Raw genomic sequence first — 21,424 nt, 5'->3', positions numbered from 1 at the left:
ATCTCTGTATAAGTATATGTGGTCTCAAAGGACGCAATTGCTACATGAAAGGGGTTGTTATATCTATATGACTGAGAATATGATTAAAAAATCCTACATTACACATGCGCTACAAACAAAGCCAACCAATAATCGCAAGCTAATGATCAAAAAATAATTGAACGGATAATTGTTTTTTTTGCATTCCCCTATCTGCTCCTCCAACACCAAGTGAGCGTATTAGAAGGCTGTGTGGGGTACCAACACACCAGCGCCGGCACTCCACCAAGAGTAGTGAAAGCTTTTCACTCAATTTCTTATTTCTTCCTTGCATAACGAATGTTTATATCTTGTGTAAGAAACTCCAAGAGTGCTTGGGAAAGGTTAACATGGACAACAACTAGAGATGGCCGGCAATTCCTTGGCATTCGTTCTTTGCGATTCGGACTGACACAGTTGCTTTGTTTACCCGGATTATCAGCCGATCAACGTTGTTTTCATCAATAACTGTGAATTCTTCTCTTCACGATATCCGTTCGACGTATACGAAACGAGGAAAAAATAACGTGAAAACTTCTGAGCAGGTTTTTTCTGCCTGGAGTGGAGTTCGTGATTTTTGTGCCTTTTGATCCTTTTTCCTGGGTAAGTTGAAAATATGGACCTTTAAAAATCGATTATTCGAAATTTCAACGAATGACATTTCTTGTAATTTATTGTTCCTTGATTGGACAACAAGTAGTAAGACTTTTACTTCCTACTGAACTGCATTTCGTGCACTGCCAAAGAAATATTGCAAGAATGCGGAACCCTAGTCGTATATCCTTACAGAGTTGGACCTTTTTTCATAACCAACACTTATATAATTTCAGGATTTGCAGATATGTCACCTCTAAAATGAAGAATCTGATTTGATGAGAATTCTAGAACTTTCCTTATACTTTCATTTTTTTGAAGAACAAGAGTGGCTACTGTATAGGGTGTTCCTAAATTGGAGGTATAAATGAAAATGACAGATTCCTCCGATCATTTTAGGAAAAAAAGTCCTTTAAACATAAGCCAGCAAGTTTGATTTTTCAAAGTTTTTTTCTCATAGCACCTTCATTTTCCAAGATATTCAAATTAAATTTTGCTTAAATATTCCAATTTGAAGTTTTCATTATGTGATATGCTAATTTCAAATGCAAATCTACAGGGTAAGATTTTTTTCTGGAACAGTGCCGGTTTCTTTCCTAAAGAACTTTTTTGAGGTGGACCACTAGAAAAATATAAATAGAAAATTTGGTGCACTACTACACTTTTTGGTTTCTTATAGTTTTGTCGTATCTGCTAGCGATTTCGAGAAAAATTCGAAATTTCGAATAATTCTCTAATAATCCTCAGGAAAATCCTTATTTTTATAAAGATCCAGTTAGTAAGCTGTAATAAATAAATTAATTATGTTATGATACTTATTCACTTAATATGTACGAAGATCAAAAAAGATTCGATAAACTGGTATCATCACAAAAAGTAGGACTATAAGAAACACCCTGTATCTGAAAAACGAAGCGATTGCGGGCCCTTGTTTATAGAACTTCTTTCTTGAAATTATCGAAGGAATCTCTCATTTTACTCTGTATTTCAGATTTAGGAACACACTGTATGTTTTAAATTTTTTCTGGGCTATACGTGGTGCGGAAATATTTTTTCCAAAAAGGATACCTAAAATATTAGTTCTTCAAATAGACATAATTCATTAAAGTTGGCATTGATAATCGATCTATATTGGTCCTATCTTCTTATTTCTAGTTTGACGCAAACGACTATTATTGATTGTGCAAAATTTAATCATTATGAGTGAAATTATTGTGCAAACTTAATCATACAGTTATTTTTGGAATCGAATATAATAATTTCGAAGTTATCGAAGTGATTCATTTATTTATATTTATTGAAAAACATGACACGTGTTTCATATTATGATGTATATCAGTTTTTAATTTTCTCTAAGCGTTTCAATCCAATCACCCAAAATTTGTTTACAATTTTATTTAAGATTTAGATTACCAATAGCTATTTTATTGTTATCATAGAATCTGACTTAAGACTAGCACAATACCTGAGCTAGATTATTTATTGAATATTCATTATCTAATTTAACGCATTTTAAATATTCAAAATGTGTTTTTATTCTGGAAACATAAAATAAAATACAACTCTCAGAAAATATTACTAAATGAAAATGAAATCAAATATTTGTGCAAATCTAAAATACTCTAGTAAAATTAAAAACGGTTCTTGTTAATATTGCAGGAAAATGAAAACTGGGAAAGAAACTATCCTAAAATAAGAAAAAACTTATATTTCTTGAATAAACGGTGATCTTTCAGACTAAATAGAAACTTTCTGCAAACATTAAGTCTTAAATTGAACGGAAATGACTTGTTGGAGTATTCCTTCTAGAACTCAAGATTAATGTTTGTTGCCGGTGAATTTTCTGCATCATGACTCCACTTATAATTCAATGCAAACAATGAGAACTACTTCAATTGATTGATGCGCATACACTGCATCCTAGATGTGGATAACATCTAAATTCGTGGATAATTATAGATACGATGAGCAAATCAGTAGGATTATTGATTATTGCAAAAGTGAATAGAAGTTGAGGAAGACTTAGTTTCTTCAAACAGGTCAGATCTTTTATTTTTGATATTCTAATCCGAAATTTTTATATTTCTAGTTTCAAAAAATGTAGAACTGATAATTCGGTATAGAAATAGGTTGATATCCATATCACGAGATGGATACGTATTCCCTTTTTTGTACCAAAAATTCAGTCATTGTAAAAACTGTATTTTCCCAAAAAATTCTTATATACAGGGTTAGAACTATTTAGAGGGGCATTACAGGAATATCGACAACCGTTAGAGATACAGGGTGGCTTAAATCACAAAAAAAGTTGTGTTATTTTTGGATAAGTGTTTTGGTGTTGACGGATCCCAAATATCTCCAATGGTGAAACTGAAAATCGATATTTTCTTTTTTTCTGTATATCTCTTGTCTTGTAGACAAATATCTAGATCAATACATTGAATGAATAACTTAATAAGAAATCAATTAAATTTATTTAAAAAAATTGCTGAAGGATATTTTTTTTGTATAAGATTTCGAAGAAGAAAGTTATAATGGGATTAAAATTCCGCGTATCAATTCGAAATCAAAATTCTGAGAGAGTGACTCGAATTGAATAACATATACCCGCAATTATAATAGATGGTACCTACTAAAGAAAAGTAGTATTGCAATCTAACTTCTGATAAACCCATTATATCATATTCAAAGGAACTCATGATTCAGAAAGGAGGAAGTTGCATGTGAGGCGCCATTCTACTTCTCAACTGACTACAATTTGCCATCAGGTATTAAATACCACGTGTCTTTCTTAGATTAATCTCGTTGTTTTGACCCCGTTACAAGTGATAGCAGCTATTGTCGATTTTTGCCAACTATTATAACTTGGTTCCGTAATATGATGAAATACGGTCTTCTTAATATATTATATACTAGTTTGGGACCCCATTTGGAAGATTCCTATGACGTTAACATCTTCATTTGCTTCCAATGTCAGATGAAACAAACAACAACTTGATTTTGGGTTTTAAACAAGATGTTTCATATTGATATTAAAAAAAACTAGTATATTTTGATATAAATCAAGGAATTGTTTTTTCTTTGTAAAGAGGAAGGTATGCCATTAATGATGGAAAACAATATTGGCCAAATGGCCGCCATGGCTACGATTTTAGCACCATATCCTTTCCATGAAATTTTCCAATAACAATTCACAAATTTTCGGCTGTGTGTCCTTAATAACTTCACGAATTCCATTTTTAACATCTTGAATCTATTGTGGAGCTTTGCCATAGATCCTATCTTTAACGTGGTCCCTAAGAAAAAAGTATAAAGTATAAATCACAAGATCTCGGTGACCAATTGTGATCACCTCTTTGAGGATGGAGAGGCTTTCCAAAAATCATTCTTGGGTTTTCCGAGCTGAAATGGGACAATTCTGCTCATTAACGAAGCCTCTGAGGTGAAAATGGACCTCATCATTGAATATGAGAATCCGGATCATTTTGATGCATTTCAATGGTTCATAATAATCTTTGCAGAAAAAAATCTATGAATGCACTTGGGTGATATCTCAAATAATTGCCTCGCATCTATTCATGTGAATATTTTCATTTTTAATGTTTTTATGTAATCGTTCAGATATTTTTATTGATGCAAATATTGTTTGCAGTTAATCATACTTGGAGGAGAAAAAATATATGAAAATTACCTATTTATCTTTATTATTGGGGTTATTCTCTATAAGAAACAATGGATGTAGAAATAACACGTAAAACATATCACAGGATTCTATGGATAACAACGATATTAACCTACAAACTATCGTTTCAATAAAAAAAATTGGAAAAGTTCTCAAAATAGGTACTAGAATATTTTCTGATGGATAATACTGAGCAATTTATAGCCATAACTTCTAATTATCTATAAATCACATTTCAATAGAACAAACATCATTTAAATAATCATCTGAGTACCTATATTGTCTGTGAAAATTTCATCACAGTCAATGACATTCATTATTTATTACACAGTTCATTTACAGAGGTGTGGTTTTCTGAAAGTTGGAACTAAGGTCTGTGATGTGATGTGATAAGGTCCTGTCAAAAAATAGGATTTTCGTATTTTTTCAGTCTATTTCGAAGTAATCTTTCAATCAGAAACAAAAAATTCAAGAAAATATCGAGAAAAACATAATATTTCATCAACAACTAATTCTAAAACTTGATTGTAGATGAAGGTACAATAATAATTTTAAGTTTTGTACAAAATTTTATGTTAATCGCGTCGCCAGCACTATAACCAATTGATAATAATGATTATACATTACGTAAATTTAAATACGACAAAGAGAATTAGGAAGTCACTTCAAGTTTACGCGATATCTCGATTCTATGAGAAAAAATTGAAATATTCAATTAAAATGATCAATTTGTTTAAAATTTATGGTGTTATTTTAGTACCGGTCACAGTTGAGTTGTTCACTGGTATTTTAATTCCAAAGATCACCACTGGCTGTAATGAAAGTGAAGAAGTATCCTCCACTACTCATTATTACCTACATCATTGAGTCATACATCACAAAATCTGCAAGAAAACAACATATCATTCGCACTGGTATCGTTCTAATTGATCCTTAAAGTCAATCGTAAGCGTAAGAGTGCAAGTTATTGATAAGAATTTATGCTAATTAAGCTTCTTATATCGTTAATGAAGGGTGAATAAACAGTGCTTTCTTGCATTAATTCAGACACTGACCTAGGTTGGGACAACTTTCCAAACCATTCGCGGATAGTTTGATACGCTTATCTGTGAATAAACGTAGAAAATTCGAATGAAATCAATGGATTTTTATCTGCGGAGGCTGTCTTCTCGTTTATCGGTTCATTTTTGAATGGAACAAACTTTCTCGCAGTGAACGCTGAAAATTGAATGAAGAGGCTTGACCAAATATACTAACTGACAAAGAAACTGCAACACCCCAAAGAAGCTGTTCAAATTTAATTTTTTTTTTGGTGAGACACATACAGGGTGTCCCGGGAAGAATGCGACAAACGAATACCATAAATTAAGGTCATCATGGAGGACCCGTATCAAGATGTTTCAATCGCCTGAGTGCCTTCGTTGGGGATATACAGGGTGATGTTCATCTTATGAGTGAAATTTTACAGTTCAATAACTCTTTAACTAATTGAACGAATAATTTCAAATTTTGAAGTTTTGTCACCCTGTTAAATGTCTTCAGTGTATTATTTAATGAAGATGAAAGAACAATTCTCACAAATACGTTGCATCTTTCAATTTTTTTCAACTACTCATCTAAAAGATCTCATCCAATCATTAGCATAGTGAAGTTCAAGGAACGGTTATCCTCCAGTATTGCATCGAAAGATGTTATCTCATAAAAACAAACCACACACTACTCAGCATCCATGGAGATGTCGTGAAAAAAACCGATAGAAGAAATTACGGAAATTAATATTACTATATCGCGGTCTGGTCAGCCACAAAAATGCCAACGCTTTCGAACAAATCTGTTCAAATGTTACGCAATGCTTATTATAATGATCCACTTCCGAATGCGCAATATACAAATTACATTTATCATAAATCGTATAACTACTGGTCAATCAAATATAATTTCTCTGCGTTCAGAGTCAAGGAAAGCTATTGAACTGATACTAAATAGATCTTCGTGGATTGGAAATATTCGAGTCTGATTTTAATAAGTGGAATTAGACCGTGTTTTATGGTATGATTATAGTGCATTGATTTATGGCTTAATTCACTTCAAGTTTTTTTGGTTTAGGCATAATTGAACATTTTCTTCTGACCTGGCTCTGGATTTTTCTAACGAGGAAGAAGTTATTCCATGAAAAATTAAGTGATAAATATTTTTCTCTAATCCATTGCATTTTTATTGAAATTAATGAAATATTTTCATAAATACCATCTAGTGATTTTTACATTGAAAAATGTTGGTTGGCAGAACTGATTTCTTTAAGGCAAATTTCAAATGAATTACAGATAAAGCCGTGGCGGAAAGTTCGGAGTACCAACATATAATAATAAATTATAACCATGAAAACTGTGCGTTTCTGATATATTCTCGCACGATTTTGTTCTTCAAGATGTGGAAGAATGAACGGAATAACCACAGAATTAGAGAAAAAATATTTTTTCTTAGATTGTTTATAATTATACACTGTGTCCGTAAAGTATGGAACAAATTCATTTTTAGCTAAACAGACCATTTCAAGAAATATACTGAAACACGTCGGTTTTTATTTTAATTTACCGTATTTTAAAATGATAATCTAATATACGGGGTGAATTACTTCCGAGTAATGACGTCATTCCATTCAATTTTTTCCAAATGAAACACCCCCATTTTGTCTCAATTTTTCGATTACTCTAGCTGAGCTGATTTCAAAAATGTATCACATGTTGATTCCAATTGGTACAGGGTGGACAAAAAAAATACAATAGATTTGTGTGTGCTTATAAAGTAACGCGTAACATTCTATACTAGTTAAATTAACAATATTATCAAAAATATTTATTGTCTAGGGGCAATTGGTTGGAATGTAACACCGTGCAGTTTGTTACATTTTTAGATTCATAAAAATGCATAAAAATAAGAAATAATTTCTTTCATATTCTGCTGCTAGACCACAAGTACCAAACATGTTTGGAAACAGCTCATTTTTATTAATCTATTTACGGACACAGTGTAAATGTATGATGTTGTATTTGAAAATTATTACAATTACCACAATCTTTTTATTTTTCCTGTAGTGATAAATTAAAACGAAATTTGATAGAAAAGCAATTGTTGGAATGGTTGGTTGCTATGGAAATGTATATGTCTATGATAATTATAGTTTGACAACTTATGAAATAGCTGACAGTTTTTTGAAAAAATATCGGATATATTTATATTATGGACAGTGATAGCGACTCAGAAGTACTTAGGTACTCCTCCAGAAATAAGGAAGATGGCAAAAAATATTGATTGTCAGAAAATGTCGAATGTTTTATTCGCATTGAGAATAATCACTTTGCTGCCTGGACAGGAAAAGAAATACTTTGCTGATTGATATGTGTCTGCAAAATCAATATTTGCTATCAATCGGAGAACAAACTTTTTACATCAAATGTGGTTACTGAAATAATGGAGTTGATGTATTGAATTCGATCTTATTTCAAGAGTTAAGTTTCTACAAATATTAGAGATCTCCTTCTTATCGAATTGATCCCCAAACCACCTTGATTATCAGATTCCTCGACCAAAACATTCCTGCTTTTCGACCTCATTCGCGCATCCGAATTTAAGTAAGTCGAATCCATTGAGTTTCTATTACATTGTCCTCTTTTATTTTATGAGCTCCTCATGCTGCGAGAGAAACGGCTTCAGATGAGGAAGCTTTCATTCCCGACATGGAAAAAACTATTCTCTGCTGGACACAGAACCTACTTTCTCCCCCTGATCTAGACTAAACGTGAAAATGCGCTCCTTTTTGAGGAATGGCATGAACACAAAACCGGTACGATTTTTTTAAATTCGCGCCGTTTTCAACGTTCTATTGAAATGGGACTCTTGAACGCACAAGATAAACAGTCATCTGACAAACATTTAGCGAGCGTTTTAGTAGCCAATTCGATGTACAAGGTTGGATCGAAAAAATTTTTCATCCAGATACTGACCCCGCTTAACTTTGGCTTTGTAGAAGATGGAAAACTTTTAATTTTATCAACCACTGTCCGTTTTGACTATATTGGATCAATTTTTGAGTGCTCGTTATTCAATGCACCCTTGGAACCTACATTACATTAAATTCAACAATTTATTCCTCTCATTGAATAAAACACTTCTCAGTTGTATTTATTTCTATTTCTGATACTTCCCAAGTTTTATCCTTGCCGATCCACAAAACTGTACGAAATTAGTATGAAAAAGCAATTAACAATAATGCAAAGTCAATTCAAAAAATAAAATTATTCTTTTTCGTTTCACGCAAAATGGAATATTTTGAAGATATTCAAGATTGAATGATAAAAAATCTGGGAGAATTCGACATACTAGGTACACCTTAATTATGAATCCATCATCCACGCTTTGAACACAACTATAAGGAATTTTTACCTCGCTTTTTTTCTTATTTGATCAAAGTCATAGATATTTTACTATCTCACTACGACGAGCAACTGTTTCAGAATTTGATATTCTGATTTGGAATTTGATCACGAAATGCTTGCTTTTTATCACTTGATGAAGAACAATAAAACCTCGTTTCATATGCTTTTTTGATGTTTCATTACGTCAATTGATATAAAATGATTTTTTCTAATCATGAAGTAAATCTGTTTATTCTTCCATACTTTATCGAACAATATCGTGCGGGAATATCTCAGATTCACAATGCATTCATGGTTATATTTCATTATTATATGTTGGTAGTACTTCGAACTTTCCTGCCACTGATTCATCTATTATTCATATTCATAAGCTTTTTGTTTATGTTTCATTACGTCAATTGATATAAAATGATTTTTTTTTAATTATCAGGCAAATCCGTTCATTCAACCATACCTTGTCGAACCAAATCGTGAGGGAATATCTCAGTTTCACACAGATTTCATGGTTATATTTTACTATTATATGTTGGTACTCGGAACTATCCTGTCACGAATTTAACTGTGATTTATCAAATTTGGGATAACGAAAACAGTTTTCAATGCAAAACTGATATTTATAGAAATATTCCATAAAAATTAAGTGAAGGCTCATTTTAATACTAGTTTATTCAAGAATTCGCCACTTCGTTGTTTGTTTTTGAATTTTGACCTCTGGGAAGAATATCAATTCCTTCTGAATTTGTACATATTATGATTAACTATTATTTTATGAGAGGGTTCTGTCTTGAAATTTAATGTTCAATTTCAAGACCACCTTGTATTTGTAAATATATTCGAGTATCGAAAAAATTTTTAATTAGCGTGAAAAAAATTTTTTTTTATAATTTCTTTGATACAATCCATCAATCATGAATGATCAACAATTATCGACAATTTCTCTAACGTCAAAATTTATTCCGATCGTATTTTACTTCCAAATCATCCGTTCATCTGTAAAATCTATAAATCAATTCAAAAGCCTTTAAACTATTATGTGACAACAATATATCTGCGAAAAAAATAATAAACACACCATTTCGAATGGTGTATTGAATTGTTGTATCGTTTTGATTAATTTTATTGCAATATAAATGATCTACGGCTCATTATGAGTAGCGTTTCATTGTGTCTGACAAGCCGTGTTGCTTTCACATCTATCCCAACCGTGGAAAGGTGTAAAATTTCAAGCAGCTGTATACGAAAACGAGATAAGTTACCCAAAAATGCATTCAGAAATACTTCGGTTACTAAATTCATTGTATGAGTTTTCGTGGAATGAAGGTTTAACAGGCCAATTGAAAAGTCCCCGGTCTACCATAGTAAAACACATTTTTTGTCAGAATTCGATTTTATTATTCAACATAGTTGCCTCCGAGGGCTATACAGCGATTATAGCGATCTTACAACTTTTCGATACCATTTTTCTAGTACGATTTGTCTTTCGCTTCAAAGTAGGCCTCAGTTTTGGCGATTACTTCATCACTAGCGCTAAATTTCTTTCCAGCGAGCATTCTTTTGAGGTCTAAGAACAGGAAAAATTCGCTGGGGGCCAGATCTGGCGAATACGGTGGATGCAGAAACAATTCGAAGCCCAATTCATGCAATTTTGCCATTGTTTTCATTGATTTGTGACACGGCGCATTGCCTTGATGAAACAGAACCTTTTTTTTTTCTTCAAATGGGGCCGTTTTTCAACGATTTCAACTTTCAAACGACCCAATAATAATCGATGTTGATGGTCTGGCTTTTTTGGAGGTAATCAATCAATTTTATACCTTGCGCATCCCAGAATACTGATGCCATAACCTTGCCAGCTGACTGTTGTGTTTTTTCTCGCTTTGGATTCGGTCATCGTGTGCAGTCCACTCAGCTGACTGTCGATTGAACTCCGGAGTGAAATGATGGAGCTATGTTTCATCCATTGTTGCATATCGACGCAAAAATTCAGGTTTATTGCACTTAAACAGCTTCAAACACTGGTCAGAATCATTAACACGTTGTTGCTTTTGATCAATTGTGACTTCGCGTGGCACCCATTTTGCACATAGCTTTCTCATGTACAAATATTCGTGAATGATATGATGTACACGTTTAGATGATATCTTCACAATGTCTGCTATCTCGATCAACTTCACTTTACGGTCATTCAAAATTATTTTGAGAACTTTTTTAATTTTTTCGTCGGTGACAACCTCTTTTGGGCGTCCACTGCGTTCGCCGTCTTCGGTGCTCAATTCACCACGTTTAAACTTAGCATACCTATCAATGATGGTTGATTGTCCTGGTGCAGACCCCCGGAAACTCTTCATCAAGCCAAGATTTTGCTGCAACTGTTTTTTTTCCTTTTTTTTCAAATAACAAAAGTAGCTACACTCGCAACGCTATATCTCACAAAATAATTGTCGGACTCCTGTCAAATTTTGGGACGTATCGTTTGAAGGTTGGTACTAACTTAAAATCAAATGGATGTAATACTAGCACCACCATATGTGCATCAGATCGGGGACTTTTCAATTGGACTAATAATTGTTGATGTTTTATTGCAAAAGGGTTTTTCAATGAGAAATTTTATTTTGATTGAAAAAAAATTGTATATTTCAATAAAAATCAATGGATACTTATTTCATTAAAATTAGGAAGATTTCCCATTAACGGTGGAAAACAACACAGCCAAATGGTCGCCACGGCTACGGTTGCAGGACGATATTTTTTTCTTGAAATGTTCCATGAAATGAAACCTTTTATTGGAAAACCCCAGTAAAAATAATTTGTGAATTCAATAAAATCTTATTTTAAATGTTTAATATTGAATTATATATTATTTAATCATTTAAACCATAACCAATGAATACATATAAGTACCAGTTGTTATGAATAAAATATAGTCCATCTAAAGAATAAATCTATCTAGTTGAACACCTTACTTTCAATAACAATTATGTCATTTAGTCATTTTAAGATAAACACCTTGGGAATAAGAGTAAATATTCCATAAATAAAACTCGTTCTCCGCCACTGATGGCAAGGACGTATCGTTAACCGGGGCAGCGTAGATAGATTCACACGAATGTGTGTTAAATAAATTCAGAACAACCTTTATTATGAAATTCCTCATTACATAATTTGAATGACCAACACACGTTCCTTATTGATAATTTCTCCATTGGTCGTCATCGGTGAAATTTTTGCTGCAACTGACTGCGTTGAAATGTAGGACCAGAATCGCCGAATGAGGTTATTGTTGTTTTGTTTGTTGTCAGCCAGTTTTTTAACATCGTTGTATAACAATGATGGTGTGATCGAAAATTCCCCGATTTCTGGGAATTATCTAGAGAATTGCGTTAGATCAATTATTGATTATCAATTAACAATTCATACTGACGTAAAGTCAAGAGATTTTTACGAATTACTAACGGACGTTTTTTTCTCGAGGTATATAACTTTAAGTTGGCATTACTGTTCAAGATGGCGACCGATTTAACAGCTGTCAAGTGATTTATTCTCAGTTTGGTTTGGCAATTCATCATGAATAGACTCACGCCTGAACAACGCTTGCAAATAGTGCAATTTCATTTCGAAAATAATGGTTCTGTGCGGGATACGTATCGCGCACTACGTCCATTTTATTTTGTTTAGCGAGCGCACTTCTGGTTGAATGGCTACGTCAACAAACAAAACTGCCGCATTTGGAGTGAAGCTGATCCTCAAGTGTATGTCGAAACACCGTTACATCCAGAAAAACTGACCGTTTGGTGCGCTTTATGAGCTGGTGGAATCATTGGTCCGTACTTCTTCAAAAACGATGATGGCCAGAACGTTACAGTCAATGGTGATCGGTATAGAGCCATGATTACTAATTTTTCCATTCCTGAATTGAACAACCATGATGTCCAGGAGCTGTGGTTCCAACAAGACGGCGCAACATGTCACACAGCTCGTGCCACAATCGATTTATTGAAAGACACGTTTGGTGACCGCCTAATTTCACGTTTTGGACCTGTGAATTGGCCTCCAAGATCTTGTGATTTAACACCGCTAGACTACTTTCTGTGGGGCTATGTAAAGTCATTGGTCTATGCGGATAAGCCACAAACCATTGACCATTTGGAAGACAACATTCGCCGTGTCATTGCCGATATACGGCCACAAATGTTGGAAAAAGTAATCGAAAATTGGACGTCCAGATTGGACTACATACATCCAAGCCAGCCGTGGCGGTCATATGCCAGAAATCATATTTAAAATATAATGGCACAAGATTATCTTGCGGATAAATAAAATTCATGTCAATCGAATAATCCATCGTTGTTTTATTGCAATTTAAAGTTCTATAGCTCTAAAAAAACACCCTTTACTAGAGTGGTCCTCCAAAAAAAGTTCTGGAGGAAAGAACCGCCCACTGTTCTAGAAGAATATCACCTTGTAGATTTGCATTCAAAATGCAATCAAAGCGATTACAAATAGAAGTAAACTTACTTCACAATAAATTAATATAATAACTTTCTCTTTCCTTTTATATATATTTCATGACTGCCAGCTTGTTATTTTCCTCATGATCAATATTGTTCAAATATACTCCATGCACAAAATGTGAACCTGTGAACCTCACACGAAGATTGATTTTATATTCTATTCTATAGAAGATCTCAACTAAGAAAAATAAATTTTATAATGTGCGATTTCGAACTCAACCATCAAAGAAATAGCGTAGAGATCTTGGAGAGTCCATATAAAAACATCAATAAATCATCAAAAAGAGGTGATTTAGATTTCGAATTCAATTTCATTGAAAATTGATGGAAATTCAACCTCAGATAAATAGTTGCATAAAGATTGAAATGATTCTATCGTTTTCGTTTTCAGATTATGGATGTATCCTGAAAATATTCCTTGGTGAAGTGACCAGGACTCATCTATATGCATAAAGTGAAGAAAGTGTACTTGAGTGATAATGTGCTTATCATATACATGCCTGTTCATACTAGTGATGCTGAACCTTTCAAGTAATATCTGTGAGGCAGGACTTTTAGATCCTTTCAGTTGGGCTAGAGCAGATAATATTGAGATTGCTACGCTTCCCTTCATTCCATGGTTGCCTTGTAAGTGAAAATTATTCGATCCAAGAAACATTTTTGTATGGAAGATTTGAGTTCTTTTGCTGATCCAACATTTCAATTAGTGTTCTCATTTATTCATAAAATTCTTTTTTTTTTTGAGAGTTCTCGAACTTTTTTATGAATTGATTCAAAAATAACAATTTTAAAAGAAAACTAATACATTGAAATTTTTGTTGAAACATTTTTCACTTTCATATGGAAAAGGAAAATATTCCAGAGTGACCTAATTTAATAATACAAAGTTAAATGTTACAAAATGGCGAATGCGAAAGTTTCAGTTTTTTTCCCTATTATTTACAAGAATCTTTCATTTTGGTAGAAACTTTTACGAAAATGTACTCAAAATCTTCTAAAAGTTTCATGGTCATCAAATTAATGGTGTAGTAATTAAATAATAACTTTAATTCCATAAGAATTATTATTATTATTATTACAAAATGGATAAGAGAGGAGGCATACAAGCCTATAAATGTAGAACATTATGGAAAAAATCAAACTAAATCACGAATTTTCGTACGAAGTAATTTATATACCATAAACAGGCACAGATTTGTATTTTATTTTGATTTAAGAATTGTATAATTCCAATCTCCCATCATTGATCAGAACAATTAGAGTACAATATTAACTTTGCAGCCTTGTTAGATATGGAATTATTCAAAACCAGTCCACAAATGTCGATCAACCTGTAATTTTTTTATGAAACTTAATTGAGTTCGATTCCCAAATATAGAATTACAGCATCATATACTTTTCAAGGAATTTTTCATGTCCAGCTCATTTACGGCTGGATGTCTTCGAAAACTCCACGAATTCATTCTTCAAGGCTACGTTAAGGTGCTTTAGTTTTGTGAATTGTTACTGCAAAATTTTCACAATTTTTGTAGTGAATTTTAACAATTTCAATGCTTTGTTGAAGCGTATATCGTTCAATTTTCAGTAATTGAGTAGTTTTTACTTGTTAAATGTCACAACTTAACAGCCTCAAAAGTTACAGCTGCCTATAGATAGCAGGCTATTCTGAATGAAACCTCTTATTGAAAAACCTTTTACTATTTACCACACCAAATGAAATATCTGCATAATACCTTTCAACAATTGTTTTCTTCCTCCTATCAATATGCAACATTTGCTTCACTCCGTTGTAATTAACTTTCCAATTAATAATCGAAGCAACGTTTCTCTGATTCATTATGTGAAACAATGAATATGCATTCCATGAATAACTAGGATCGAAGAATTTACAAGATTAGATAATTGCCTCTTCGTACTTCCGATATTATACTATTACACACACGTTAATTAACTTCCGAAACTCTGCAGAGAAAATAGTGAGTGCGTCTTGTATTCATTCCATAATTAATTAAACGTTGATGGCGTGATGAAGTAGGAAATGCGTAAAACGAGAAACAAAATAACAATCTAAAGAATTCTTGACTTTATCTAATTTACAGGTCAGTTCTATTATTTAATTATTGAGAGCAATTAAAAATGAACTAGATTTTATGGAAATCTGCGAGAAGATCCAAAATGTGAAGTAGAACACACCATGGTGCATATAGATGACGTAATCTGTTATTATTCAACTGAGAAATCCAAGAGATATAATCGAATTGATGGCCTGATAAACTAGTTGATAAAGGAGTTTCAAAACATGGAATCATTTCCTATATTGAGAAATAGAATAGTGGATAGATCGACCTTTACGTTGAAAGAATACTTATCATTTTCTAATAATGATTAAAATAAAGTGTTTTCCAATAAGGGGTTCTATTTTAAACAACCCGATATCGAGGCAGCTGTCAACTTTTGACATTTGACAAGTATCTAATAACTACAAGTATTGATGTGAAGAATCGAAACCGTGTGCGACGCTCAAAAATAACTGAAAATATTGCTGCCCGTATTGTTGACGAAAATTCAGTTTTTCGATTATTTATGGCTAGAATTGGAATATTGTATTGATGTGGACCAAGTTTCTTTTCAACAAGATAGCGCTACGTGCCACCCAAGCAACGAAACAATCGTGATTTGTCAATAAAAATTTGGCCTCCGATATCTTGTTATTTAACATCTTTAGATTTTTTCTTCCACGTGAAAGATAAGGTCTGTGCCAATATGCTCCAGAATAAATTCAAGGCCTTGAAGATGAAATTCGTGAAGTTATCGAGAAAAATCCATCGATTTCTCTTAAAATATACTCTTTCTTTATATCAAAATGAATCCTTATTGGAAAACCATTCATTTTCGTTTTCATTGATTGTTTTCATCAATGACAGGGCAAAATAATTATCATTAAATCATCTCATTATTATAGATGAGGTTGTCGAAGTCCATAACCGTCAATTTGATTTTCACTTAAATTTTAAGTATAATCATTCAATTTTGTATATAGGTACCTACCATGTCAAAAACTTCATATTACCACCATTAGATAATGAATAAATTTTTTTTTTAAATATTCCGAATATTACAAATTCAACGATATAGAAATAAATTTATATGACCAAAATTGAATTTGACGATGAAACAAATTGGCGCATGCGCTGGTATGAAGTTAGCAAATCTAGATATGCTTGTGTTTTTTGTTTCTCAGAAATATATTCATTGGAATAATTGCCGCTTAGATACATAAAGAAATAGTTTGCAGTCGAGCAATACATTTGTCCAAAACTAACATCTACTCAAAAAGTTGTTGAGAATACTTATTTCATCAGATTAATATTCTGCAAATAAAAGGTTTTCTGACATCTGAAAGTAATAAAACTGATGAATCACAGAGGCTATTTCTGATAAACAAATAATTCTCAGAAGTTTTGAAAAATTAAATGTTTTTCAATTTCAAATGAAGGAAGCTATTTCATTGTTGTTAGCATGAGTTGAATTGCGAATTTGAAAAGTTTAAAATTCAGATGTACAAGTGCATCGTAAAAATAGAACTTATTGATTAAAACGGGAATGTTTTGCAGGTTGAATGCACTTTCCAATTACTCAACAACATGTGGGATTTCCATGTCTTCTGTTATCTTTTTAAAGGTCTTATCATTCGGTTGTTTTCACTCTCTGTTCCAGATGTTAATTTATGAATGACCAGTTTCGGATACATTGAAACTAGAAAGTTATGTCCTATGATCATTTCATGTTTTTTTCACTTACTCAAATTGAAAAATATTTTATAGGAAAAAATGATGAATTGTTTGTGTAGGTTTTGAAATTCTTCAATTTTTTAGTTGAAAATGAGACCCGATGTTATGATGAAATTGGGTGCCTTAACATCACTAGAAGTTGGTATCATCTCATAAATCGTCCCTTGAATGTGTTTCCTCTTCCTAGAATAGTCATCAACACGAGATTTATTCTCTATACTCGACTGAATCCCAAAGAGGTGAATATAATTTAAATATACCTACAGAAAATGATATTCACATGATTTATTTTTTTTTAATTTTATTACTCTTTAAAAATCATCTGCCAATAGGTGTAGTACTATATTTGCTCGTTCCTTCACTAAAACAAAGTTGTTTAGGATGGTCCGAAATTGAAATCAGAGACCCTAAATTTTTTTTCAGACTCGAAATCAATAACAATTTAATTTCTTATACATATTATTACATAAACTATTTCAGTTCTTAAATTGAATTGAATGATAGGTTTTTTATGGTTCTCTAGATCTAGAACTACAATGATATTTTTCCTTAGGGTACACAAATAAGAGCTGATGAGGATTCATTGGCTAAAATAATTTTCGATCCCAAAAAGAAAACGAAAGTTATAATCCATGGGTTCATCGATACTATTCTTGCAAATTGGGTGAGTTTCGTAGATTTTCTAGTTGGGGTAGATACCTAAATATGTAAAAATTTAAAGATTTGGCAGTATCTGCATAGTAATGCTTACTTTTCACAGGTCAAGGACATGAAAGATGAACTGTTAAAGCACACTGATGTAAATGTGATACTTGTTGATTGGGCTGGTGGAAGTCTACCTTTGTACACACAAGCCACAGCAAATACAAGATTAGTAGCTTTAGAATTAGCTCACTTACTAAATTATTTAATTGTGAGTTTACATTCGTACTAAGTTCTCGAAAAATGATTTGTTTCAAAGTTATAGATTTCTCAAGGTAACATCAAAAAAGTTTTCAAGCCTTATCTATTGTACTCCGAATTATTTTGAATGAAGAAATATGTTCTAATATTTCAGAACAACTTGGATTTGAAAGCAGAAGATGTTCACCTGATAGGACATTCTCTTGGTGCTCATCTGGCCGGATATACAGGATCTATGATTCCGAATATTGGGAGGATAACAGGATTAGATCCTGCTGAGCCTTATTTCCAGGTATTTTCATTTTCACCCAAATCGGAGTCACCGAAATAGGGTCCGTAAAATTTAACATTTTTTTCAAGACATTATTCGCTGGTTGTAAATATTTCTGGTAGGTATCTTATTGGAGTGAAATTACCTTATTGAAATGACTTTTCATATTAAGATATCTGATATTTAACTTCTGCAAGCTAATGATGACTAATATTCGTTTTCCAAATGAATATATTCTCATGAACTGCCAATTTTTTTGAAGGGTATGCCGTCCCACGTGCGTTTGGACCCTTCTGATGCCAAATTGGTAGATGTGATCCATACAGATGGTAAAGGTATCCTGCTTTTAGGTAAGAACGAACATTTACTTTGAGCTCAGATAATACTGACAATTGAAGCATTCATGTTAATCTTGGTTCTACACCTTTCGAGTGTTTCCATGCAAATACAAATAAATAGCATCTTTATTTCACTAGATATGCTATCACTTTCAGGATACGGCATGTCCCAGCCTTGTGGTCATTTCGATTTCTATCCCAACAACGGTAAAGAGCAACCAGGCTGTGAAATAGCCCAAAGTCCTCTGGTCCCCTTGACGCTAATAAAAAAAGGATTGGAAGAGGCTTCACGGGTGTTGGTAGCCTGCAACCATATACGATCCATAAAACTGTTCATCGACAGCATCGGTAGCCAGTGTCCATATATAGGTACATATCAAATTAACAGAAAGTTAACTTCGGAGATTTTCATTAAATTTATTACAGCCCATCAGTGTTCTAGCTATGATGACTTCATGAGTGGTAAATGTTTTATTTGCAAGCCTGGGACGATGCAATGTGCAATGATGGGCTATCATTTGGATTCTAGTCCTATATTCGAAGAGACTGATATAAGTGAAAGACATTTTGTCGACACAATAGGTAGTAAATATTTTCTGAACACTGGAAAGGACTTTCCCTTTTGTCGTAAGTTATCCATTTATTCATTAACATTTTTAGCCTGCTTTGTAAATTCTAAATGGTTTTCCAATAAGAGGTTTCATTTTGAATAGCCCGCTATTTGGGCAGCAGTTACTTTTCAAGGTGTCGTATTTTTTCATTTAAAAAGTAAAAACTACGCCATTACTGAAAAATGGAACGATACACGCTTCAACAAAGCATCGAAAATGTTAAAATTCTCTATAAAAATGGTGAAATAGTTCGAAATGTCACAGTTCCCAAAACTAAAGCTCTTTTAGCCTTTTTTCTTCGTGGAAGATAAAAGGTCTATGGAAATGCTACACAATGGATTCAAAAACTTAAAGATGGAATTCGTGAAGTTATCGAAGGATACGGTGTTGCAACCGTATCGGCCATTTGACAATGGAAAATATTAATTGATTTTTCTTAAAATATACTTGTTTTCCTTTTATATCAAAATGAAACCTCTTATTGGAAAACCTTTTTAAGGCCAACGGTGATCAGGGTCGAGAATCTGGATGGAAGTACGCTCTATAATAATCAAGTAGTTTTCTTGAAGTTTTCAGGATATAATTCGAATATAAATTGCCAAATAGAGAAAAATGCAGAAACTCGGCGTTTTTCCTGAATTTTCGCTCTCTTATGTCAACCATACTCAATTTTTCAGATCGCATTTATAGAATAAGTATAGAATTAGCAAAACCATCGATTGCTGAGAAATGGGTGCAAGGATTTCTCAAAGCTTTCATTCTGAGTCCGAATGGTATAATGCAGATAGATCTTACACCTTCTGGTAAATATTTCTATATTTTTAACTCCTAGATTATTTTCTTATTAATCACTCTTTTTAGAATTTCCATTGTTGAACCATAATTTTCATTTTAGTCTATAACTTTGTTGTTCGATTATATTTATTTTATTTTTTCATCATAGTTCAATAAATCAAATTTCAAACGTACCCAAATGAATAGACATATTTCATCTGTTAACGAGATTAAAAAATAAATGTCGAATATCCTTCATTTCCTTGTGGATTCTGTTTGCTCTTCTAATCCTTATGAAATCAAAAGAAACAATAGCATTCTGGCAATATTTCAAAAGTGGAATACTAAATTATACATTTTCAAAAAATTTCAGGTGATGTGAAACTCGAACATGGTACAACATACACCACAGTAGTCACCCATCGAGCTGACTTGGGCGGCAATATAAAAAAAATAGAACTCAATTGGGAGTACGATATGAATGTATTGGAGCCAAGAACATTGTGTTTACTCTGGTGCAATGATCACTTGTATATAAAGAGAGTGTATATAGATGAAATGGAATTCCCCAGTAGAGAGTAAGGAGCTTGATTTAGTTTCTCCAATCCTGTGGCAAATCTGTTCACTTTGCTTCACACATATTTAATGGTTATATTTCATTATTATATGTTGGTACTCGGAATTTATTTGTCAAATTTCTGATACATTAGACAGTTTTGCCAACCAACATTTTTCAATGTAAAAATCATTGAGTTATGGAAATATTCCATTAATGTTAATACAAATTCAGTGAATTAGAGAAAATAATGTATAATATTAGTACCAAAAGGCTTATTTTAACACTTGTTCATTCAAAAACGAGCTACGAAGTGAATTTTGAACTCCTGGAAGAATATCAATACCTTCTGATAGTTAATTATGAACTAATATTAAAATGAGCCTTTTGCAGTATCATTCATTATTTTCTCCAATTCACTGGGTTTTTATTAAAATTAAATTGAATATCTTCATAAATATCGTTCAGTGATTTTTGATTTGAAAAATGTTGGTTGGCAGAACTGTTTTCTATATTATAAATTTGACAGATAATAATTGGTAAATTCGTGACAGAAAAATTACGAGTACCAACATATAAGAATGAAATCTGTTCAAAACTGAGATATTTACATACAATTTAGTTTTATAAAGTTTGAATTTCCCACAGAATTAGATAAACAACCACTGTGTCTTTAACCCACCTTATTCATTTTTAATTTTCCTAAAATTGAAAATTTGAAACAGTACCTAAATTATTTAAAAATTTTTTCTACTATTAATTTAAAATGATGGATTTGCAGGAAACGTGAGATACAGTTTTCAAGTACCCTTTGTGCCAGAAAGGGCCGTAAGGATTTTGTTGACATCCCCAACAGAGGAAGAGGAGTTCTTGTAGATACTTGTAAATAATTTTAATAAAAGTTTCCTTAGTAAAACAGTGTTTGTTTTAGTCCCTGAA

At 32.5% G+C, this 21,424-nt stretch overlaps 1 protein-coding gene across 3 annotated transcripts; it reads left to right on the top strand.

Moving 5' to 3' along the window:
• Nucleotides 1-240: 240 nt before the first annotated feature.
• LOC123681374 (pancreatic triacylglycerol lipase-like) lies at nucleotides 241-21,401 on the top strand. Of its 3 annotated transcripts, none has more exons than XM_045619758.1 (12): nucleotides 241-621; nucleotides 13,633-13,868; nucleotides 17,117-17,271; nucleotides 17,586-17,696; nucleotides 17,793-17,945; nucleotides 18,090-18,227; nucleotides 18,469-18,556; nucleotides 18,683-18,913; nucleotides 18,971-19,171; nucleotides 19,833-19,958; nucleotides 20,303-20,507; nucleotides 21,267-21,401. In XM_045619758.1, the coding sequence occupies exons 2-12, from the start codon at nucleotides 13,721-13,723 to the stop codon at nucleotides 21,373-21,375; spliced, it is 1,665 nt and encodes a 554-aa protein (XP_045475714.1). In that variant the 5' UTR covers nucleotides 241-621; nucleotides 13,633-13,720; the 3' UTR covers nucleotides 21,376-21,401. The 3 variants fall into 3 exon arrangements, with proteins under 3 accessions (XP_045475714.1, XP_045475716.1, XP_045475715.1); XM_045619760.1 differs by having other exon boundaries at nucleotides 242-621; nucleotides 18,701-18,913; XM_045619759.1 differs by lacking the exon at nucleotides 241-621 and adding an exon at nucleotides 2,582-2,651.
• Nucleotides 21,402-21,424: the final 23 nt, after the last annotated feature.

The sequence above is a fragment of the Harmonia axyridis genome, chromosome 5 (genome assembly GCF_914767665.1).
Source record: "Harmonia axyridis chromosome 5, icHarAxyr1.1, whole genome shotgun sequence".
In the NCBI taxonomy this organism is placed as follows: domain Eukaryota; kingdom Metazoa; phylum Arthropoda; class Insecta; order Coleoptera; family Coccinellidae; genus Harmonia; species Harmonia axyridis.
The sequence above is the reverse complement of the archived record's forward strand: the minus strand, read 5'-3'. Positions and strand labels throughout refer to the sequence as shown.

What these genes read in the sequence shown, in the direction of transcription:
- LOC123681374 (XM_045619758.1), top strand. Translation starts at nt 13,721, where the DNA reads ATGTGCTTATCATATACATGCCTGTTCATACTAGTGATGCTGAACCTT. An exon ending in CTGCTGAGCCTTATTTCCAG is followed by an intron (nt 18,228 to 18,468) that starts GTATTTTCATTT and finishes ATTTTTTTGAAG; the next exon opens with GGTATGCCGTCCCACGTGCG. An exon ending in GATAGATCTTACACCTTCTG is followed by an intron (nt 19,959 to 20,302) that starts GTAAATATTTCT and finishes AAAAAATTTCAG; the next exon opens with GTGATGTGAAACTCGAACAT.